We start from the raw sequence: 24,774 nt of genomic DNA, 5'->3' as shown, positions 1-24,774 counted from the left end.
GTTTTGTCTCCTTTGTTTGTAGATGTAGGTTTGTTTCCTTTAATACAAAACAAACACAGGTGGAACAGCTGGGCTGGAGCTGGACCCAGATGGTGGAATGCTCTTTCATCCACACCAGTCATTAAACCCACAGAAGAAGTAGAGTGTTGGTGCCTCACACAGGCTTCCTTGGTCCTGGCTGTTCTGGTGTGATGCTGGTTGTGTGAATTCATCCTTGGGGATCTCCTGTTTGAAGGATCTCAGGGCAGCACAGGTAATTATCAAAGAGAGAAAACTCCACCAAGGCACAGCACAGAGTGCTCAGGGGGATGCACCATCTAGGAGCAGAGCAGCCTGGTTGCATCCTTTATGTGGGCGTAGACAGGTGATCTGGGGAGCAGTCAGGAGCAGAACAGATGTTCCTTGCCCAGTAAATGCTCTGGGCAGGAGTTTGGTGTATGCATAGAACACAAGGAGATTTAAATAATTTTAAGGTTCAGGAGAAAACTTGCTGAAATGACATTCACACCAAGACATTAAGAATGATTTATGGGGCTGGAGCTGTGGCTCAGTGGCAGAGCACTTACCTAGCATGTGTGAGGCACTGGGTTTGATCCTCAGCACCACATAAAAATAAACAAAATAAAGGCATTCTGTCCATTTACAACTACAAAAAAAAAAAGTCATTTATGATTATCCGCCTAAGCGTGAAGGAAGTGAAGGAAGTGGATTTGTGAGTACCCAGAGTTTTGAGAAAGCATGGCCTGTTTGAAGAACTCTGAGGGGAGAGTGGGCAGTGTGGACCTTGTGCCTGTCGCTGCAGGCCCTCAGGAAAGGCCCGGCAGAACAGACACAGGTCAGTAACTGGCAAGCTGATTGAGCTGAGGGGCTTGCATGTCAATTGTGCTACTGAGAATGAGAAGCTAGGCTGTGTTGCTGAAAAGTGAGTTAATAAGAAATCACTATGGCTTTATCTTTTCCCCTCCCCCTCCCTCCCTCCCTCCCTCCCTCTCTCTCTTTTGGTACTGGGGATTGAACTCAGGGGTACTAGACTACTGAACCACATTCCCAGCCCTGTTTTGAATTTTATTTAGAGGCGGGGTCTCACTAAATTGCTTAACATCTTGCTTTTGCTGAGGCTGGCTTTGAACTCATGATCCTCCTGCCTTAGAGCCCCCAAGCCACTGGGATTACAGGTGTGTGCCACCGTGCCTGGCTTTCCCTTGCTTATTATGGAAATTTCCACAGAAATTTCCACAGAAATAGTAGAAAAAGTAGTTTGATACATCAGAGAAGAAGGGCATAAACATTGTTTTTATATTTTCTATTGAAGGACATTTAGGTTAATTCCAGTTTGGAGCAGCTTTCAATAAAGCCCTTTACCGGTTTTTATACATTCGCATGTAGGTTTTGGTGTGAGCCTGTTTTCATTCTCCTAGTATTTAGCCAAGAGAATGGCAGGTTAGGTATTCCCAGAGGCCCTGTGTTGACTTGTTCTCTGGCTTGGTGTGTTGGGGGCAGTTGCACTTTTAAGAGGAGGGGCCTGTAGGCCTGTAGGTCCCTAGGCATTGGGGTAGCCCCTCTCAGGGAATTGTGGGCCTCTGTCTCTGGCCCTCTCTTCCTTGCACTTACCTGGCCATAATGTGAATAGGTCCCTACTGCCACAGACTCCTGCTACAATGCATGGTGCTGCCCCAGGGCCAACTGGCATGGCCTAAGACCTCCAGAAGTGGGAGCCCAAACAAACCTTTTTGTTGTTGATTACCCATGTATTCTGTTAGAGTGACAGCCAGATGACATCGGCTATGTGGTGCAAGTAACTTTAACTTGAGGAAATGTGAGCAGCATTTTCCCAAAGTGAGGCATTTTCCATTCCACAGTGGAGAGCAGCAGTCACTCTACATCCTCACCGGTGTTTGGTTTGAAACTTTACCCTTCCTAATAGGTGTCTGCTGTCTTGCTATGGTTTTAGTTTCCATTTCCCTAATGAATTATGACCTTGGGCATTTAAAAAAAATTTTTTTTAGTTGTCAATGGACCTTTATTTTATTTATTGATACGTGGTGCTGAGAATCGAACTCAGTGCCTCACACATGCTAGGCAAGTGGTCTGCCACTGAGCCACAACCCTTGGTCATCTTTTCATATGAGTATTTACCATTTTTGGTGAAAAGTTTTAGTTTTTTCTGCTCAGTTTTTAACTAGTCTGTTTACTTACTGTTGAGTTTTTACAAAATATATATATATTTTTAGTTACAGATGGACACAATATCTTTATTTTTATTTATTTACTTTTACATGGTGTTGATTGAACCCAGGGCCTCATGCATGTGAGGCAAGTGCTCTACCACTGAGCTACATCCCCAGCCCCTACTGTTGAGTTTAAAAAGAAATTTTCTTTTTTTTTAGTTGTAGATGGACACAACACATTTATTTTATTTATTTATTTTTATGTGGTGCTAAGGATCGAGCCCAGTGCCTCATATGTGCTAGGTGAGCGCTCTACCACTGAGCCCCAGCCCCAGCCCCTGACTGTTGATATTAATGTGCTTGAATTTAAATGTGTCGTTGTGTTTTCTGCATATTCCCCATCCCACCCCCATGCTGCCTTTACATGGGTGTTTTTTAGTATTTCATTTTAATTTATATTTTGACTCTTTAACATTGCATTTTTGTGTTTTTAAAGGGTTGTTGTAGAGAATAGAATGTACATACCTAATCTTTTATAATCTAGACTTAATTTTTTTACCGCTTCAACTAAAATCTGGAAGCCTTTTAAACACATGCATCCCTTGATTTTCCTCTCTTTCAGTTCATATTGCGTGTGTGTGCATGTGTGTTTGTGTCCTTACTTATGTTGAAAAACCCCACCGGAAAATGTTGCAGCTTTGCTTTCAACTACCATATATATACTTTTTTATAATTATAAGTTTAATGTTTTTAAAATAGTTTTTAAACCAGTACATAAAACTTGTACATGTTAATTGGTATCATATAATATTCAATTCACATCTATATTGTGTAATGTTTAAGTGATCTTAAACATATTTATCTTCTGAAACACTTATAATTTCTTTATAGTGAAAACTTTGAAAATCCTTTCTTCTAGCTTTTGGAAATGTGCATTATTGTTATATGTGCTCCTTCCTCTATATCCCATATATTTTTGAGTTTAAGGGAAGAAACCCATGACACTGGGCTGGGGTTGTGGCTCAGAGGTATAGAGCTTGCCTAGCACATGGGAGTTGCTGGGTTTGATCCTCAGCACCATATGAAAAAATAAATAAATAAAATAAAGGTATTGTGTTCAACTACAACTAAAAAAAATATTAAAAAAAGAAAGAAACCCGTGATACCCAGATATATACTGTTTTTGTGGTTCATCCTTCATTTCTAAGATTTCAGTTTTCTCTTCAGCGTTATTCACTTTTTGCCTGAAGAATATCTTGTAGCACATCTTTTAGGGCAGATCTTCTGACAACAAACTTTGTTGGTTTTACTTCATTTCAAAATGTATATTTCTTGGCATTTCTGAAAGATATTTCCATTAGATGAAAAAATTCTGGCTTAGCCAGGCACAGTGGCACATTCCTGTGATCCCAGGTACTCAGAAGGCTGAGGCTGGAGGATCAGCGCCAGCCTGTGCAACTTAGCAAGATCTTATATCAAGAGAAAAATTTACAAAAAGAACTGGGAGTGTAGCTCAGTGGCAGAGCACTTGCCTAGCATGTGTGAAACCCTGGATTCTATCCCCAGTAATACCAAAAAAAAAAAAAAAAAAAAGAAATCTTGTTTTGACATTTCTTTCAGCATTTAAAAACAGGCATATATTCTTCATTCAAGTAGATTTTTTTGTCCCCTTTGGTAACAGGGATTGAACCCAGAGGAGCTTAACCACTAAGCCCATCCTCAGCCCTTTTTATTTTTATTTTGAGTCAGGGTCTCACTAAGTTGCTTAGAGCCTCACTAAATGACTGAGGCTGACTTTGAACTTGAGATCCTCCTGCCTCAGCTTCTCGAGCTGCTGGAATTGCAGGTGTGTGCTGCTGTGCCAAGCTCCAAATAGATAGTTTTTCTACATATAATCAACACTTCTTTTTGATGAAGCTAGTACAGTCTTTACGTTTGTATATCTTGTTTCCTTCATTAAATTGTTTTGCTACTACTAAAGGATAACTTTCTTCTCCTTTTTTATGCCTATCAGTGTTGAGGGAAAATGTTCTGGGTGATTATTTGGGGTCATGAGACATGGCTTGAGTGATGCGCCTCTTGAGCCATGCAGTGTGCTCGATCTCTACTTTCCTCCCTATTTTCTTGCCTTGAATTTAGGTATAAACGGGTTAACTTCTGGTGTCTGATTTTCCCTTCCATAGTTGTTTTAAATAAACTTGGTTTAAATAAAGATGTTTGTTTCTAATCTAAAGCATGACACAGACTTTGCTTTTGGATAGTAACTACCTAAGATCCATTCCTTGGGAGACTTGACCCAGATACCTCAAAATAAATACTGCTAGTTCCTAGAGCGAGTTGGTCCATCCTCTCCCCACTCAGTGCAGGCAGCCTCCCTTTGCCAGGATCCAAAGGGAGGGCAAATATATTAATCCGGCTCAGTGAAGATTTGGTTGATTTTGTAGACACTGGTGACCTTCAAGGATGTGCTTGTGGACTTCACTAGAGAGGAGTGGCAGCTGCTAGACCCAGCTCAGCAGGTCATGTACAAAGATGTGATGTTGGAGAACTATGAGAACCTGGTGTCGTTGGGTAAGACTAACCTGTGCTTGAAAACTACTCACTGTGGTGATTTTGGCTTTTCATTGCTTAGTGGCTACAGACCCTGTGGGCTTGGGTTCAGTTACCTGCTTCCTTTGGGGCATAGAGTAGGGTCTTTGTATCCCACTTTTGTGGGGAAAAATTGCTAATTTAAAAAAATGCATATTTCTTTTGCTAACTCCTTGTAGCCCCAGTGCTGTGGAAGGGTTGGGGTGGGTTTAACTAGGGTTCTTCTCTGTCTACTTTAGAGCTCTCCTGTGTTTACCTGGGCCTTGTTCTTTCCCTGAACAGGGCACCAGCTTCCTAAACCAGAGGTGATCCTGCAGTTGGAGAAAGGGGAAGAGCCCTGGCTGGTGGAGAGGGCAGTTCAAGAGTTGTGTCCAGGTGAGCACCAGGCAGGAGCTGCCACAGTGATGTCCACATGGCCTGAGGGGGCACAGCCTCGAGATAGGCTCAGGCTCTCCTCATAGGTCCTCCTTTCTGAGAGAGTGCTAAAGTCTCCTGCCTCCAGTTGTTCTGCATTCCTGGCAGGCTTGCTTGCGTTGGCTTGCAGAGACCAAGGTTTCTGACTGCTTCACTAAAACTGTCTTCCTGTGGCACACCTTGCTCAGCCCTGCTCCTGTTTGGGGATTATTACCATGAGCTCCACTTACCATGGGGTAATTTTTTCATCTCCCTGACTCTTTCTCCTGTGGCCCCTCCACAGAGCTCAGCTCTTCTCTGTGAGCTGGCCAGTGGAGCTGTCCCCTGCTAGTGTTCTGAGCATTTGTTTCCAGCCATTTGTAAGCTGCTCCGGAGGCTCGCAGGCTCCTGCTGGCTTGGCTCCCTCCATTCCAGAAGTGTTGTTCTTGAACCACTTTTCCCACTATAGATCCGTATTTAATGTTTTTCAACTTACTCATATTTCATTTTAATGTTAGTATCCCTAAAATGAAAATTGTTGTGTAGCTTCCAAAGGTAATTTATTTTCCCGATTCCCTGTGTATTTCTGGGAAATTGGCCTTCTGAGTTAAAAAAATAGAAAGTTGTCTCCCAGCTCCCCACCCCTGTGTTCTCAGTCAGTGGTCTTTTTTCTGTGCTCTGAGCTCAGTGCATCTCATGTGTTGCTGTCAGAGTCATGCTGCAGGTACAGTGCTTCTCGCCACACAGAGGGCCAGCGCACATGCAAGGGGCTCTACGTGGGCTCTCAGGGGACATTAATTTCCCAGTCCCATTAGATTCCTGTCACATTGGAAAGAACTGTTTCTCCACCTCTTCACCAGTACCTGATGTGCACACCTGGAAGCCATTTCCGGTGCCTCAATATTTGAGTCTTACGAGTCCTATGAATTCATTGATTGAGTTATGTGTGTTTTTGGTGTTAAGTTTTTTGAGTTCTTTATATATCATGGAGATTAATGCTCTGATGTGCAGGTGGCAAAGATTTTCTCCTATTCTGTTGGCTCTCTCTTCATGTTCTAGTTTGTTTCCTTTGCTGTGAAGAAGCTTTTAAGTTTGATACCATCCCATTTATTGATTCCTGATTTTACTTCTTGTGCTTTGGGAGTCTCATTGAGGAATTCAGTTCCTAAGTCAACATAATGGAAATTTGGGCCTGCTTTTTCTTATAGTAGGAATGGGGATCTCTGGTCTAATGCCTAGGTCCTTGATTCATGCAGAGTTGAGTTTTGTGCAGGGTGAGATATAAAGATTCAATTTCATTCTGTTACATGTGGATTTCCCATTTCCCCAGCACTATTTGTTGAAGAGGCTATCTTTTCTCCAATGTGTGTTTATGGGACCTTGTCTAGTATGAGAAATGACTATATTTATGTGGGTTTGTCTCTTATGTCTTCTATTCTGTTCCATTGGTCTTCATGTTTGTTTTGGTGCCAATACCATGCTGGTTTTTGTTTCTGTAGTATAATTTAAGGTCTGGTATTATGATGCCTCCGGCTTCACTTTTCTCACTGAGGATTGCTTTGGCTCACTTGTAAGAACTTGATCAGTCAACTGCTTTGGGCCTGGGAGGAAAGCTTTTTTCTATTTTCTTCCTTTCTTTTCTTATTTCTTTTATTTTGTGTTCATTCATTCAGCAAGTTTTCCTAGATGTTAACTGACAAGTTTCCAAAAATATCAGTCATTAACTAGACTGAGCAGTTTAGATATTTGTTGATAAAATAATTTATATGTCTATTGATAATGTTGTCAAATGAAATATTGAAACTCCATGTTATCAAACACATGGAATTTAAATAAATCTACAAGACTTAATGAACTTCATCATCAAAACCATCAGTGTAATGAACGATGCTTTAGAAATGTTGACTGACAGGTGCTGCAGTTTGATGGTGATGTATTTGCGTAACAGTGTTTCCTGGTAAGTCAGGGTTTCTAGGACACTGGTGATGGAGAGCACCCCACTCATGCTCAGACACCACACTCAGACTCTTCTTTACCAGTGTGCAGCCCCTTCACATCAATGTCCATTTTAGAGTCTTGCAGTTGCCATTTGTAGTTTGAAAAGCCACTCTGAGTTTCTCTGATGCCTTGGGTAATGGAAAGGGGACCAAGAATCATCAGGGCAGAATAGAAACTAGGAACTCTAATGGTCATGAAAATGAAGATATTGGAGTGGGCGTTTAAAAAGAAGTCACCCAGGGAACTGGCTGGGCACAGAGATCATGTTGCTTGTGTTTGTTTCCTAAAGCTGCCATGAAAAAGTACAAGTTGAGCATCTAATCTGGAAAGTTGAGATCCAAACTACTCTAAAACCTGAAACTCTTTTTCTCCCCCCTGTAAGACTGGAAGACGCCGCACCACACGACACAGATCACCAAAGAGGTTTCCACTTTATTACAAAAGGCTGTGTGTTTATATAGGTCTAAGGAGAGGTCGCAGGGCTGAGGTAGATAACAGGTCGCCCGTTTATTGGCAAGCTCTTCCATATGTCAGTTCCGGAGCCCAAGAAGTTAATTTTAATTGGGGCTAAGGCTTCCCACCAGCAGGGTTTGAACATTGGAACATTTCGTGCCAGTGAAAGAAACAGGAGAAGTTTCGCGCCAGTGAAATAAACAAAGAGGAGAAAGAGGGTCGTTAGACGCCATGCTGGGGTTTTTCTCTGGGGTGCTGCTGCCGTTATATGTTTTCCCAACACCCCCAGTCCTGGGGATTAAACCTAGGGGTGCTCTACCACCTAGCTACATCCCTGGCCCTTTTTAAATTTTGAGACAGGGTCTCAATTAGTTGTCCAGGCTGACCTCTGCTGCAGTCTGGCTGGGCACAAAATAACTAAGCCACCACGAGGCACTTGTAGGTTCAAAACAGGAACTCCTTTATTGCCCGAACCCTCCAAACACCACCCACCCACCCACCGGAAATCCCTCCTCCGACACTTCCCCAACCAATAGGAACTCTCCAGGAATCCCCTGGAGAACTCCAAAGTAGCAGGCGCCCGAGGCAGCAAGAGCCTCCCTATTGCCCGACAGTAAAGGTCAAATATACAATACAATCAATCCAGCATCACAGCAATTATATATAGCTTAACTCAAATCATCATCTCAATGGTTTGCTGGTCACCTTTCAAACATTCCCTCTGGCAAATGCCAGGCGTCATTCTGACTGGGCCGTGGCTCTCAACAGACCTCGAACTTGTATTCGTCCTGCCTCAGCCTCCCAAGTAGGTAGGATTACAGGTGTGCACATTGCACCCACCTGATAAAACCCAGACTTTCTGAGCACTGACATGATGTCAAAAGTGTAGAGTTACTTGGTGTACTGCGTGTTGTTGTCAATATGAAGGAATGTGATACAATTTATTCAGTCCCCAAGGGAAGCAAAGACTCCTAGCCCACTCAGCTGTGGTGTACCTTTTCTAGGTGTGCCTGTGTTCCTTACACAAGCATGCTCAAAGAGTGCAGTAAGATGTGTGTTATATGGATAATGAATGGCAGGTTTCCAGTTCCCCACATGAGGCCAAGATATGTGCCCATTGTATACTCTATGTCTTCTTTACTCTCTGGACTGTGGTGTAAAGGACTTCAGATGTCAAAAAGGCCTGCAGATGCCCCTGTTGATAATGGTGATAAGAAAAAGTGTAAGCATTTGTATCTTTCCACTGTTTATTCCTCCTCCTCCTCCTCCTCCTCCTCCTTTCTTCTTGCTGCTTCTTCTTGCTGCTTCTTTTTCCTGCTGCTGCTGCTTCTTCTGCTTCTTCCTTCTTCCTTCTTCTTCTTCTTCTTCTTTCTTCTTTCTTCTTTCTTCTTTCTTCTTCTTCTTCTTCCCAGGGCCTACTGCATGCAAGTCAAGCTCTATACCAACTGAGCTGTATCCCCAGCCCCCCAAGCATTTGTGTCTTTCTGTAGCACAAAAGGTGCTGCCTGAGAAATTGAACAGCAGTTCAAATGTGAAACATATTACAGAAAAATACGTTGTTGGAATGACCTGAAGGGACAGAAGGATAGACTGGTGAACGCCATGCTGGAAGTGATGAAAAGAAGGAAAAACCTTGAAAAATAGAAAGAAAACTTAAAATGCATGAACTAAAAATTAAATTGTCTGCAGTACATCAGAAGAATCCAAAAGATGATCAGTATCAGTGAGCATATGCTACATGACAGTGTGCTCAACTCAGTAAACTGAAAATCCAGGGGAACTGGATATTCATGGTTGGTTGCAGAAATTAAGAAAAGACAGCTATATATTTTAAAGATTGGCAGTGATAAAGCATCTACTGATGCCCAAGCAGGGGGACATTCACAGAAGAGCTGGCCAAGGTTGGCACTGGTGGAAGCTGTCACTATCCTGGTGCCAGAACAAGTCTGTCATGCTACTATCCCCATGAGAAGCCCCCGCAGGACCCAGGAACCAACAGAACCAAGGCTGGAATGTGTTGATAAGCAGCTTGCCCAGCGCCCTGCATACCTGCTGCAAGTGAGGAAAGCTCTAGTACTCCCTTTTTTAAAGGAGCCGGTTTCTTGCCAGGCCATTGTTATGCCAATAAAAAGGCATGGATTGCCAGGAATGTATTTCTGATTGATTTCATAAGGATTTTGCTCCAGTGGCTCAAGTCACCTTGGGGAAGCTGCACTGGTTTCTTGCAAGCCTTAGTTCTTCCTTGGTAATCGAGCTGCTTGTCTTGCTGAGACTCTTCAGAAACAGTGTTTGTGCTATGTCCTTTCCCTAAATGTGACTGCATCACTCCAGCCTCGCCTTGGGTCCGTAGTGCTGTAGATCACTGAAGAATGAGCAGAGCAAGTGCTGGTAGTAGGGAACAGAGATGGGTGTGGAATGTTTTCCAGGGAGTTTAGTAGGCGGTCGCCATGTGCACAGTGCCTGCACCTTTTTGTTTTTGTTCTTTTTTACTGTGTTATTGACATGTTGTATTTTTCACTCTTAAGTCCTTATGTGTGAGTAAGTGTAAGAAAATGATTGCTGTAGCACAGATTCAGTCAGGACAGTGGTAGTGCCAAGCAGCCATAGGTGTCCCCAGGGTGTGGAGACGGTCATCTGTGCTTACTTCCCTGCTTTCTCTCTTCCTTCCCTTCCCTTCTCCACCACAGAGCTATGTCCCCAGCCCTTTTATTTAAATTTTTTTTTTAGTTGTTGATGGACCTTTATTTTATTTACTTGTATGTGGTGCTGAGAATTGAACCTAGTGCCTCATGCATGCTAGGCAAGAATGCTACCAATGAGCCACAACCTCAGTCCCAATGTCCCCAGCCCTTTTGTGTTTCATTTCAAGGTAGGGTCTTGCTAAGTTTCCCAGGCTGACCTTGAACTTGGATATACTCCTGCTTTGGCCTCCCGGACACCTTTGTTTTCTGATGGTTCAGTGTATCCAAACTTTGTTTCATGCACAACATTATTAAAAATATTGTGTGCTAGGCACTGTGCACACACCTGTAATTTATTGGCTCAGAAGGCTGAGGCAGGAGGATTGCAAGTTCAAAGCCATCTTCAGCAACTTAGCAAAGCCCTAAGCAATTTAGTGAGACCCTGTCTCATAGTAAAAAAATAAAAAGGTTGAGGATATGGCTTAGTGGTTAAGTGCCCCTGGGTTTAATCTCTGGTGTGTGTGTGTGTATACACACACACACACACACACATATACACATATACACACACATATACACACATACATACATACACACTCACATACACATATATGTATACATATATAGATTTATATAAAATATGTATATATGTATAGATCTATGTATAGATCTATCTATGTACCTATGTATGTATTTATATATAGTACAAAATTGTCTTCAGGCTGTGTGTGTAAGGTATATATGAAACATAAGTGACTTTTGTTTTTAGGCATAGTCCCATCCCCAAAATATTTTGTTATGTACATGTTTATATTCTAACATATGAAAAAATCCAAAATTCAAAATTCTTTTGAGTCTTAAGGATTTTGGATAAGGGATGCTCAAATTGAACCAGAAACCAGGTGATTTAAAATTGAACTTTACTGCTTATGGTTCTGGAGGCTTAAAAGTTCAAAATCAAGGTGCCTCCAGGGGCATGTCAGACCTCTAGGAGAGGGTTCTTCCTGCCTCTTCTAGCGCCTCACAGCCAGGGGCTCCCGAGCTTGTGGTGAACCACTCCGTGTGGTGGCCACTCACGTCTGTTTCTGGGTCTTTTCTTTTATAAGCTCACCAGTCATATTGAATTAGGAGCCAATGTACTATAGTACTGCCTCATTTAACTACTTCCATCTACAGTGGTCCTATTTCCACGTAAGGCCACATTATGAATTATTGGGCATTAGGACTTAACCATATCTCCTTAGGGGGTACAGTTCCTCCTTATTTGTGTAAGAAGTGGAATTGTATAAGTAGTGTGTTTTGTTTTTTAGATTTGGAACCAAGCATTTTACCTAAAAGGTATTGACAAACAAATGTCATACTTAAATAGGGGAAATAATTTGTGTTAATATCAATAGATAGCAGGTAGGCAGAAAGTCTAGGAGATGATGGGAAAGACTTGAGGTTCTGAGTTAGTTTTCTTTAGTGATTATCATATATAAATTGTTAATCTTGATGTCTGTGTTATTTTTCTGTCACTATAGAAGAGTACCTGAGGTTGGGTGTAGTGGCTCATGCCTGTAATCCCAGTGATTTGGGAGTCTGAGGCCAGGAGAATTGCAAGTTCAAGTCAGCCTCAGCAACTTAGTGAGACCCTGTCTCAAAAAATGGAAGTGGCTAGGGATGTGGCTCCATGGTAAAATGCTCCTGGGTTCAATTCCCAGTCCCCCAACCAAAAAAACCCACTTGAATAGTTAATTACAGTTGTGAAGGTTCCAATCTATAGCCAGGCAGGCCCGTGACGCCTTGTCTCTGGGGAATGGTACTCTGTGGCAGGAGCAAACGGTGAACAGAGCCCCACTTCAGCAGGAAGAGACCTGAGTCCCCCTGTCCCCTCCAGGGCATACCATGACCTCAAGACCTTCTATGAGGCCTTCCCAAGGCTTTGACACCTCCAAGTGCTGTTGCCCTGAGACCGTGCTTGCACAGGATTCATGCCCTGTGGAGGGGAAGCTTAGCAGTGCGTGGGCACCCCGTCTGGCATTTCCCTTTTCCTGCCACTGCTGCATCTTGGTCCCAGTGGTTGTGCACCAACTGCACCTCCCCTTCATGTGGTGTTTCTTCTGTGTGCCTGGCGTAGCGCTTGGCTGCTCACCCACCTCCTCTCTCCTGCACTGTAAGGGACCGGCGAACGACAGAGGAAGAGACCACCAAGAGACTGACTCATGCAACAGCAAAAGGGGGTTTATTGCAGATCCAGCATGCTGGGGCGCTGTGCTCACTCAAGGAGGGAGAGCAGCCCAGAGCCCTGAGAACAACTTGAGCAGGGTTTATATACATTTTTTAGGGAGGGCAGGGACTTTACATACATCACAGTCCCCTTCAACAAATCACCATACACCGCGGGAAAATCAAACAACAACTCTCGAACATGATTAGTACATTCATTGGCGGGAACAGGTCGGGCGGGGGTGATAGGTCAGTCCTAAGAAGGGGGGTACATTCAAACTGATTGGTTTGGGCCCTGAATGCCTACGTGGCAAACTGCACAGGGCCCAGGTTATTTAACAACTAAATGGTCAGGGGGGATATCTACTGGGCAGTCCCGTGAATTGTCCTAACAGCTACAGGAATTTCAGGTTTTGAGTGTAGCATAGGAACTTAACAATACCTGGTCTTTTACATTTTAACTCAGGCTTTGCAGCTTAGAAGCTTTACAATGCCTGGTCTTTAACTTCAGTTTCTTTTATCCTTTCAGCACGACCCTGAAGGCAGCTCTATACTCCTACGTCTTCTGACTCCATGTACTCCCCACCATTCCTAACCTCAGCACTTTAATCGAAGAGAGCTTTTCATTTCTTTCAGATTTGGATACTAACGTTGAAATGAAATCACCTGTTTCCAGTAAGAACATTTCTCAAGATAAAAAACCCTGTGGCATTAAAGTAGAAGGAATGGCAAGGAAGGATCTCTGGTATCTGTCATTGGAAGACGTGTGGAAATGTGAAGACCCGTTGGGCAAGTATCAGGAGAACCAAGACAGACATTTGAGGCAAGTGGCCTTCACCCCAAAGAAAGTCTTCCCTCCAGGCAGGGTCTGTGAGAGTGGTAAGTATGAGGGCAGCTGCCTCCTTCCTGCTCAGCTGGTGCTGAGGGAGTATTTCCACACACGGGGCTCAGATGAGAGAAGCATGAAACATGACCTGGCATTTAGGGAGCATCAGGGGCACTGCGTGGGTGACAGTGGGGAGTGTGGCCAGGCCTTCTGCAAAAACATCCACCTGATTGAGTGTGCGAGAGCTCGCACAGGAGGCCAACACTGCAAGTGCCCTGCTGGCAGCAGCCCTCTTGATCCCAGAGCATCCCTCCACGTGTCTCCGGGCACACACAGGGAGAAGCCCTATGAGTGTAAGGAGTGTGGAAAGTTCTTCAGCTGGCGCTCCAATCTTACCAGGCACCAGCTCATTCACACTGGAGAGAAGCCCTTTGAATGTAAAGAGTGTGGAAAGTCCTTCAGCCGGAGTTCCCACCTTGTTGGCCATCAGAAGACGCACACTGGCGAGGAGCCCTATGAGTGTAAAGAGTGTGGAAAGTCCTTCAGCTGGTTCTCCCACCTGGTCACCCACCAGAGGACACACACTGGGGACAAACTGTACACATGCGGTCAGTGTGGAAAATCCTTTGTCCACAGCTCCAGGCTCATTCGGCACCAAAGGACACATACAGGAGAGAAGCCCTACGAATGCCCCGAATGTGGGAAGGCCTTCCGACAGAGCACGCACCTCATTCTGCACCAGAGAACTCACGTTCGAGTGCGGCCCTATGAGTGCAGTGAGTGTGGGAAGTCCTACAGCCAGAGGTCCCACTTGGTGGTGCACCACCGGATCCACACTGGCCTCAAGCCTTTCGAATGTAAGGACTGTGGGAAGTGCTTTGGTCGCAGCTCGCACCTCTTCTCACATCAGAGGACCCATACTGGAGAGAAGCCTTACGAGTGTCACGACTGTGGAAAGTCCTTCAGCCAGAGCTCTGCCCTCATCGTGCACCAGAGAATCCACACTGGGGAGAAGCCCTACGAGTGCTGCCAGTGTGGGAAGGCCTTCATCCGCAAGAATGATCTTGTGAAGCACCAGAAGACCCACGCTGGAGAGGAGACCTATAGGTGTCAGCGGTGTGGCCTCGCTCTCAGCCAGGACTCCCCCTGTGTTGTCCATCAGGTAGGGCATACTGGGGAGCAGTTCTTCACCTGCCATCAGTGTGGGGCTGAGCTTGCAGGAAGCCCTGCCCTCACCTGCATTCCAGACAAGGCGTACTAGGAAGCAAGGGCTGGTGTGGTCACTGTAGGGCATCCTTCACCCAGAGCTTTGCAGAACACCTGGAGAGAAGCTCTGCACATGGACATATGTGGAGTCAGGTATGGTGGCCAGGCCTGTGATCCCAGCTACTCTGGAGGCTGAGGCATAAGAATCGCAAGTTCAAGACCAAGCTCAGCAACAGTGCAACCCTGTCTCAAAATAAAGAATAACTTTAAAAAGGTTGGGGTGCAGCAGAGCATCCCTAGGTTCCATACCCAGTACCCCCCTAAAAAGGTCCTGGAGTAGGAAAAATCCACTAATTTCGTTTCAGTACACAAGTCCAATTTTCTGAAGCATTATTGACCAACTGAAAGTGCTAGCCTGAGGAGGAGCTGTGAGGGTGGTGGTTGGGGATGATCCAGCCTCATTGGTGTCCTCAGAAGGAGAAGAGACGAGGGTGCCTGTGTGGGGAGTGGCTTGCTAAGAACGAGAACAGCTGGGCTGCTGCATCAAGCTGGCAAGACGCACTCCCTTGGCCAGATGCTGCTCAGTGGCACTTCTGAGGTTGACATCTTGGCTAGGCCACACTTTGGTTAGCAGCAAGGAAAATGCCTCTCATGTCAAACAGTAAAGAACACATTTATACTACTGGTGATAACTCATTTTTAAATACAGTTCCACGAGGGCAAGAATTCAGTGGAAAGATGAGAAAGTCTTGGTAAATGGGAAAAACTGACATGTTAGGTTATGGGATTTGAGCTTTATAGTCTATTCAGTGTTGCTGAAATAATTGTTAAGACATCTTAAAGTGCTCAGAAAGGACATCTAGTTTCTTCAGTATCCAGGAAGCTTGAGGACCACCTCTGGCCAAGGTTCCTATTGATTCTAAATTGTCTGGGGCCTTAGAGTTCCACTCTTTGCAAAAAGGTGCTGAATGTTCCTAAGCATTTTAAAATGCAGCAGTTCTCTGGATGTGGAGACTTAGAGGATTGTTGGGCATTTGGATACTCAAGGGAGGGTCACCATTGGATCAGGAGCAGGAACCTGGGCAATATTCAGAGCACATGTGCGCACCAGACAACCCAGCACTGCTGAATCCTTTCCCTTTGTAGAGGAGACTTATTGCCTGAGGGCATGTACTCCAGCTGGAATGCCCAGGGTGAAATCCCACCTCTTTCCCTGACTAGCTGGTGTTCGTGGGCATCTGCTTGGCTTCTCTCTGCCTGAAGTGCAGACAGCCTCCCAGCAAGCTGGAGATGAGTGGAGCACGTACCTTGGATCATCGAGGTGAGTGTTTGAGAGTGAGTGTGACAGCTTAGAAGAGGGCCTCACGTGTGCCAAGTTCTTTGTCACCATTACCGTGATTGTTAAAATATTCCCCCACTGAATGTTACTTGTCACCTAATTTACATGTGCTTGTTGCTTCCTGGGTTCTCAGGTGCCTGACAACCATCTGCTGACCAAGGTTCCTATTGATTCTAAATTTTCTGGGGCCATAGAGTTCCACTCATACATGCTTTTCCCTTTTACCTAAGTCAGAATTTACCTGTGAAAGTTACTGACAATTACTGGGATTATGATTTAATTCCTGAGGATCAGTAACAGCTTTTAATATTGTATGCAAAATTGTTTTGTTGGTACAGAGGTCTTCTAGGGGGAAGACCCCAATCTTCAGATTCTCTGGTAAGTCCATTACCCAAAAAAGATTCAGGAATAGGATCTGCTTTAATTTTCTGTTTCATTCTATAAATGAATATTGTGTGTGTGTTGTGAAAAGTGTCAAAATCAAAGTGAAGTAGCTTGCGTCAACCCTAATAAAAAAAATAAAGCCACAAGGTTGTGAAGGAAGAGCTATCACGCATGATTGCCTGGTAGTGACTTTGATAAGATGCTCAGAGAGCCACACGTGCACTCAGAGGCCACGAGGCTTCACACAGATGGCCCTTCATGGGGATGCCTGCCCAGAGGCTGTGTTCAGCCTTGGAGTGACGTTACCTTGCTGTTCATGGTTATGGCCAGTCATCTTTCAAAGTACATGGTGTCCTTGTTTTTGCCTTTAAAAACCTCCCCTTGCTGCCACCTCCGTGAGTACATCTGCAGTTTACTGTGACACACATTTTCCTATTGCAGTGCTGCTCCCAAGCAACAGTTGCCTTGGCTTCAGTGTTGCTGTGTGCTTCTCAGTTAATAGTGGGGACTGACCATGGTTTGCCATTTTATAGCACAGGCAATGCTCAGATGGCTGAATGATAACATTGCAGAGACTAGTAGGTTGTGATCTCTCCTGGGAAGACTAGGATGGTGGCTGGAATCAAAGTCTTGTAAAGGAGCACAGCCCCTCATAACTTGTGCTTTGTCATAAAGTGGGGAGAACATCCGTGGTGGCAGAGCCAGTCAGATCCAGGGCTGCTCATTTCCCCATGCTGTTCACACGCGGTGTACTCCTGTCCGCGGTTTTCATTACGGCTGTAGTTCTTCACAGGATGTAGAGTAGCCCTTTAAGTGGGCCTCGGGTTTTCTGATACCTGTGGCTGGTGTTCCTCAACCTTTCAAGGAGGATACTACTAATACCTGCTTCAGAGGGCTGTTGTGTGGACTGACATGACATGTAAGCCACACCTGGTAGGTGCATTTGTGAGGGCTGTGGGTAGTTCTGCTGACAACACCTGACAGGTGTCTAGCTGAGTGTTGCTTACAACAGTGCATCATTTGCAAAATAATAAAAAGTGCCCAATAGCAGAACAGTCGTACATGGCATAACCATGGTGTGGCACGTCATGTACCAGAAGTCTGACAGCATCGGAAAGTGTCAGTGCTGCCACACACTGTGAAGAAAGCTCGAGCAGGGTCAGCATGGAGTGATCATAGCTGCTTAAGTGAACGCCTCCTTAGACAGCAGACGGTGCCACCCAGACCGACCAGTGTGTGGAAAGTTTACCTTCCTGCTGGGAGAACTGGAGTTTGCTCTTCTTTCTTTCATTCTACTTTTAAATTTACTTTTCTATTCTTGACAAAGTCTCCTTGAGGAACATAAGGTAGTTTTAGAATCAGGAAAACAGTCCCCTCAGTGATATAATTTTTTTTTTCCTCTTCAGAAACTCATGTTTGCAAGTAATCTTGATGAGGAACTTGAGCAAGGCCACAGGAAAGGAAGCTGGCTCTCAGTCTGTGTGCCACAGCAGAGGCATGCAGTGAGCATGGGAAGTGCAGGGGCACGAGCCAGCTGCCCTCCTATGAAGCACCTGCCTAGCCGTGCAGGGCCTGGGCTCAGTCCCAGCACTACATAAAAGAAGAGTGTCCCTGCCATAGCCAAGGTTGGGAAGCTTAGTGTGGTGGTGCTCCACAGATAAGTCTTTTTAGATTTAGAGGCATTCATATGGAAATTGACAAAGTAATCAAAAATTTAAATGGCAATGAGAAGGGCCTAGAAAAACAAAAGAATTTCTGAAGAAGAAAAAGGTTGATTCAAGACCAGCTTGAGCAACTTTGGAGACCCTGTTTGAAAATGAAAGGAGGCTGCAGAGGTAGAGTGGAGTGCTGCCTAGCACTCGCAGAAACCTGGTTCAAGATAGTTCTGCCAAAATGAGTGAACAACAACAAAACCCCCAAGTATGAGGGCTGCACTACCTGATTTCACAGCTTTACCACAGAACTATGTTAGTAGTACTGTGTATTATTGGCATCAGCCTGGGTATGTAAGTAAGTCAGTAAGACGCGAAGTCTAGAAACCAGTCTACACCTAGATTCTCCAGTTTTGAATAAAGTGTCCAAATAATTTGGTGTAGGAAAGAGTTTTCAATGAATGCTGCTGAAATAACTAGGTATTTGCGTGGGGGCAGAGAAATACTCCCCTTACTTCAAGGTACATAGAAGAGGTAACTTGGAATGCATCACAGATCTGAATATGAAAGCTGACAGTGAAGGTATCTAGGAAAAATACTTATGATAATAGTGTAGGGGAAGATTTCTCAGCACCAAAAGCACAAATTTTACATAGAAGAAAACTTAAAAAAAAAAAAAAAAAAAAAAGAACAGCCAGGCACAGTGGCACACCATGTAATCCCAGCAACTCATGAGACTGGAGGAGGAGGATCACAAGTTCAAGGCCAGCCTGGGCAACTTAGCAATGCCCTCTCTCAAAAATTTAAAAGGGCAGGGGATATAGTTCAGGTAGAGCTGGGTTCAGTTCTTAGCATGCATGAAGCCCTGGGTTTCATCCCCAGAATGGAAATAACTTTAGCTCTTTAAAAAGTACTGATTAGGCTGAGTGTGGTAGCACACACCAATCCTAGCTGCTGGGGAGGCTGAGGTAGAAGGACTGGGAACTTAGCAAGGTGCTTAGCAACTCAGTGAGACCCTGTCTCTAAATAAAAATATAAAAAAGGGTTGGGGAGGTAGTTCAGTGGTTAAGTACCCGTGGGTTCAATCCTTAGTACAAAAAAAAATTACAAATGCACTGGGTGTTGTGGCACATGCCTGTAATCCCAGAGACTCTGGAGGCAGGAGGATTGAACATTTGAGGCCAGCCTTACAACTTAGACCTTGTCTCAGAATTAAAAGGGCTGGGTGTAGCTCCATGGTAAGGCACCCCTGGGTTTAATCCCCAGAACTGCAAGACCATCAAAAACCTGTGGAAGCAGGGGAAGGTGGAGACTGAGCAGAGGCCCATTGATGGGAGCCGTTTTTGGCATCCTGCTGGCCACCTTCATCCTCAATATCTGGTGTCTACAAGCTCACTGGTGTTGGTGGCAGCAGGCAAGTTCTGCTGTGAGATCTTGGGAACAGGAAGTCGTGCTGCCCACAGGTCAGTGGAGAGCTGGAGTGAGAACCTCTCCACTTGGAAATGACTGCTCTGAACAGTTAGTAAGTGCTAAATGAGTGAGAAAAAAAAAATCTAACAGTGATTTTTTTCTAACATAATGCAAGTAATTGGATGCTGAATAAAAAATAATATACAAAGCTGAGCCACAGGAGTATGTCACAATATGTACATCTGACAAAGACTTCTATCCCAAATGTAAAGAGCCTTATAACTTAAGAAAACAACCCAATTGACTCGTCTCTTGGGCTGTTTTTCTGCCTGACAGCCATGTTCCATCAACTGGAGGGTCCAGAGTGGGGTTGAGAAGGACCTCTGGGTACAGACGGTATGTTCCCATTGCAGTTAATTCTAGGAAATGCTTTTTTTCAGAAATGACAAGACCATGGCCAAAAAAAAAAAAAAAGTAAAAGAAAATGGTGGTGGCTGTGTTTGATGTGACCTTGTGTGCAGTTCCTAAATATGAGAAATTGGAGCCTCATTCTCTAGTAATGAAGCATTAATGAGGGCTGGGTCTCTGGTGACAGCACTTCCCCCTTTCTCTCTAAAACCACATATCCATTGATTGAAGCAATGACTGAATATACTAAGGCTGTTTATACTTTAATTTCTCTTTACCAACAATATACAAATTATTTGGGAAAATGAATTCTGAGACCATAGGGAAAGATGAAGTGTGGCAGGTGGTCACAGGAGCCAGAGTTGATATAATGCCCAAACAAGAGGACTTGAGGCTGGAAACCACTTGGGTGACTGCAGTTGGTCTTCAGAGATGGCAGCCAAAGCCGAGTACCAGGCCTCCAGAACTGCCAACTGGTGAGCTCTCAGGTGCAGGTGTGCTGGCTCTCCCAGAAAGCAGAAACCAAGCTGGCAGGAATGTACACGCAGGAGACGAGAGGGCCAGCCAGGAAAGGAGGCCTCCTGCTGGAGACTGAGGCCTGAGCTGGCCGTCCTTTCTGCCCACTTGGTGGGAAGCAGAGGTGGATGCCCTTCCACAGCAGCAGCACAGCTCTGCACAGGCTCATCAGGCCAGGAGCCTTGATGAGTGCTGAATGCCTGGCCCTTTCTCCTATGGTCTCAGATTCTCCTGGACCTGGTTGTTAGTTCTTGGGTTCTGTATATACCCTGTTTAACACTGCACCCCCCACCCCCAGAATACCTGGTCGCTCTCATTTTTACCTATGCCTGAAGCATTTCACCAGACTGGGCCAGAGAGGAGTCTTTTAGTCACTTCCTTAAGTTCAATAGCTATTTAACCTCAGTTTCAAGCTTGCTCAGATTTTCAAATATGATTTAGTATTTGTTCCCTCCAAAGGAATTTGAGTTTGGTGAGGAAGGGGAGCCTGTTTGGCTGTAAGATTTCTTTATTAGCATATGTAATGTCTTCTCTGATATGGCCTTCCCACCAACTCTTTGGGCAGCTGAGGCCAAGGGTCGAGATTGTGACAGTTATGAGGATGAGTACAGAGTGTTCACCTGCTATTCCCAATATATGCCACCTGTATTGTTTTCTTCTTTCCTTTGAGTTTCTCTGTTGTACCCAAAGGAGAATAACGTTTTAACAATCCAATTAGAAACTGCAGAATATTTTCACATGCTTCACAAATGAATACATGAGTGGTCAGTAGACACATGACAAGATGCTCAGCATAGGGAAATGAAAATCAAAACCAGGAGGAGCTAGCACTTCACATCCAGTGTCATGGCCAAGGAGAACCAGACGAAGTGGTGGGTGGAGGGTGGGGGGGGTTAGAACTGACATTGCTGGTGGGCTGTAAAATGATTCATCTGCTTGGAAACTAGTTTGGCAGGTTCTCGAAATATTAAACAGTTAACTGTATGACCATCAAGTCCACTGTATTTCCCCAAGGGAATTGAAAATATGTCCCTTCAGGAACATGTAGATGAATGTGTAGCACTGTTCACAGTAGCTGAAACAGGAATAGACACAGACATAAGGATGTGTGAGTGAATGAGCAAATGGTGTTGAATAGAATGGAATTTTGACAACACCTGGCTGGGGATGCAGCCAGCAGGAGGGTAAGTCTAGTACAGGGAGTGAGAAACAGCACAGACCATGGGACTGCATTGTCAAGTTCCACAGATGGAACCTGGGTCTCAGAAAGCAGATCCAGACCTGTCAGGGGTTGTCTGGCTGGGTGAGGAGGGACTGGTCAGCTTGACCTGGGAATCGCTAGAGCCATCTTCTCTTGGCCCTGTTGGTTCCCACTGTTCATTTGTCAAACTCATGGAACAACACCCTTTAAATGGGTCCAGTCTGTTATATGTAAGTTTTACCTCAATAAAATTGATTTTTGGGGTGTACCAGAGATTGAACTCCCAGGCACTGGACCACCGAGCCATACCTCCAGCCCTTTTTGTATTTTATTTAGAGACAGGGTCTCACTGAGTTGCTTAACACCTAGCTTTTACTGAGGCTGGCTTTGAACTCTGGATTCTCCTGCCTCAGCCTCCAAAGCTGCTGGGATTACAGGCGTGCACCTCTGTGCCCAGCAATAAAATTGATTTTTAAAATGTGTAGAAAACCAGGGTTTGCAGGGCAAGGAGGAGATCTGCAGCTGTTACTGAAGGTTGTAGTTATATGATAGGTGCTGATGTTGGCAGCTCCAGGGATAGCATAACATGAGGAAGCAATGTGCCAGGCCCTTTCATGATTAGGTAACTGCATATTTAAATCAATCCTATAAAGAATTAACATTACCCCTCTAACCCCATTCTACAGGGTTTGGAAACTTTGAGGTAATTAGGGTTTGGAAATTTTAAGTAATTTGGTCAAATTCACCAAGATTTGGAAATGGGAGAGCTTCATTTGAAGACTAGCAAGCCAGGCACAGTGGTGCACACCTGTAATCCCAGTGGCTTGGCAGGCTGAAGCCAAAGTATTGCAAGTTCAAGACCAGCTTCAGCAACTTAGTGAGGCCCTGTCTCAAAATAAAAAGGGCTCAGCATGTAGCTTTCTGGTTGAGTGCTCCTGGATTCAATCCCTGGTACCATTAAAAAATATAAATAAAATAAATTTAAAAAGCAAAAAAAAAAAAACAAAAAAACTAGCAAACTTGTGGCAGAGATGTGATAAGGTAGTCCCTGGTCCATAGTTGGGTGGTGTTGGAGTTACCTGTTCTGAGATAGAACTGAGTGCAGGCTGCCGTCATGCTTACTGCTCTCCCCAGAGGCACGCTTACCCAGACTCCCAACTGCCCTGTCCCTGTTGTACTGTGGGCGGATGTGTCTTAAAACGCCATCTCCAGGTGAAGAGAAAGGTGAAGAAAGCATCCTGCATGGTTTGTGTGCGTCTTGAGTCACATGCTGCCTCCTTTAGTGTCCATTACAGCTTTGCTTTATGAGTTCAGTGACTCTTCTGGGGTTGTGACCAGAAGCGGAGGAGCTGGGTGCCACACCACATGTCCCGGGCTGGTGTCTGCATCTCTTCTGCTGCTCCTTGCCTCTGCATCTGAAGGGCTGGCCATCATGCTGGACAGAGGGGAAGCAAAGAGAAGTCTGTTTTTATGGTGCTGGGGAAGGAACCCATGGCTTCCTGCATGCTGGGCAGGCCTTTGCCCCTGAGCCCTACAAGGCCCGGGCATCCTCAGTTACTGACATTACCCGTACATGACGAATTGATGTATTTCTAGCACTCGCCCATGCACTGTGCACTGTGCAGCCCGGCAGAGGCAAAAGATCCTAGTCTCAGGATGATTCAGATACGGCACCAGTGTCTTCCGAAGACTCTAACAGGTTAGTTACCAGAACCCTGGGATCCTCTCCCAAGTCTGATCTCAGGCTGCAGCAGGGATTCTGGCAGACAGCAGCTGTTTCTCCCTCCCTCAACCTGTCTCCATTCCCAAGGCAGCTGCCAGGGCAGAACCATGTTCTGTGTTCAGATTTTAAATGTTTTTGTATCTGTGTGCATTCTCAGTGTTCCCTGCTTGTTACCTGAATTTGTGGTTATAGACTCAGAAAAAAAAAAAAAATGGACCATAAAGGCAAGAGTAAGGGCAGAAATTTTGGACTGCTTGGTTAGATCATTTAATACCAGTAATTGTATATTTAAGAAACATTAAGGTGGTAAATCTTTGTCCTATGTTTTTTGCTACAATTTAAATAAGGTGGCAGGGAGAAGGGTTGTTGGGGTATGTGGCAGGAGTGGGGTGGAGGTGCAGGGCCTGTCTGCAGAAGGAGCACAGTGGAGACAAATTAAATGCTCTTGATTGACTACAGTTGGAACGATTGGATTCTCTGCAGCCTTATTTGGATGAGTCCAGGCAGAGACCACCTCATGAAGCTTCCTGCTGTGTGCCGGGACAGGGATGCCACATTCAGGACTTTAGAGCCTTATGAGGCTCAGCTTGACATTAACGTTGACAATCCAAGGGTTGTCCACCATAACATTGGACTCTTGTTTTCATCAGACTTGAAGAACTGCAAATTTACAAGAAAATCATGGACAGGACACTGAGCTGAGAAGTGCTTTCGTCTTTTTTAGAATGCAGGATTTGGGGCTGTGGGTATGAAGTGAAGAACCAGCCAGCATCAGGTTAGTCCAAGTCTCCATGCTCAGTGAGGAATGAGGTACTTATACAGTCTCAGCTACCTCACTATGACACGTTAATTAGTCATGGAGAAAATGAGTAACTTTAAGGCAATGATGCTGACCAACACATCTTAACCAGGTGACAAACTTCTCAGCAATGTAACAAACATCCTCAGCAATATGACAAATCAGAACCACTGTTCACCTCACAGGATGCAACGAAAAGAGCTCATCACGACTTTCATGACATCCCTGCGGCAAAAGTGGAGAATGGGTTTGTGAAACATTCCCAAAGGAGATGGTAGAGAGACCACCATTAGATAATGTGTGGTTCTACGTTGGGGTTAGAATTTCACAGTGGCCACTGACATTCCCAAATGTAAGCTGTTATTTATGTTGTGAACCTTTGCACAGATAATGCAAAAACAGTGGAGGGTAAAACTGCATGTCAGGAAAAAAAGTGGCTAGTTTCTCTTCAGAATGTCCCTAAGGAAGCAGTAAAAATTCATTTTATTCCAGCACTTGAGTGCATACCTTCTTATGATTGCAGTGAACATTCTATGTTGTGTACTGAAGTTTTGGGGTTGTCCAAGTAAAAATCATCTGCACTGTTACCTCGGTTGGGAGCTGAAGTTTGCATTAAAAGGCCACAGACTTTGACATTTTTTTCCCCCTAAATCAACCAATTGAACTTGTCACTTTAAGGAAAAGGATGCTAGTATTGTTTTGACAATATAAAATTAGTTTTCTGGGGCTGTGGTGTAGCTTCATGGTAGAGCACTTGCCTGGCATGCTTGAGGCCTTGGGTTTGAGCCTCAGCACGGCAAAAAAAAAAAAAAAAAAAAAG

The 24,774-nt window shown here is 44.7% G+C and overlaps 1 protein-coding gene and 1 pseudogene across 13 annotated transcripts in view; both read left to right on the top strand.

Annotated features, from left to right (window-relative positions):
• Znf10 (zinc finger protein 10) overlaps positions 1-24,751 on the top strand; it is a 32,927-nt gene extending 8,176 nt beyond the window's left edge. For 3 of the 13 annotated variants that reach the window (XM_048785839.1, XM_048785834.1, XM_048785835.1), the window contains 5 exons: positions 4,613-4,739; positions 5,040-5,132; positions 13,127-14,478; positions 15,744-15,843; positions 23,029-24,751. In XM_048785839.1, the coding sequence (XP_048641796.1) occupies positions 4,691-4,739; positions 5,040-5,132; positions 13,127-14,478; positions 15,744-15,843; positions 23,029-23,081 (1,647 nt within the window). In that variant the 5' untranslated portion in view covers positions 4,613-4,690 and the 3' untranslated portion in view covers positions 23,082-24,751. Of the gene's footprint in view, positions 1-22; positions 254-4,612; positions 4,740-5,039; positions 5,133-13,126; positions 16,405-17,651; positions 18,612-19,163; positions 19,765-23,028 lie in introns of those variants that run through there. The other 10 variants (XR_007341487.1, XR_007341488.1, XM_048785838.1 and 7 more) reach the window with 10 other exon arrangements.
• Positions 19,612-24,587, top strand: LOC125611329 (annotated as a pseudogene).
• Positions 24,752-24,774: the final 23 nt, after the last annotated feature.

Source organism: Marmota marmota, unplaced genomic scaffold (genome assembly GCF_001458135.2).
Source record: "Marmota marmota marmota unplaced genomic scaffold, marMar, whole genome shotgun sequence".
In the NCBI taxonomy this organism is placed as follows: Eukaryota; Metazoa; Chordata; class Mammalia; order Rodentia; family Sciuridae; genus Marmota; species Marmota marmota.
The sequence above is the reverse complement of the archived record's forward strand: the minus strand, read 5'-3'. Positions and strand labels throughout refer to the sequence as shown.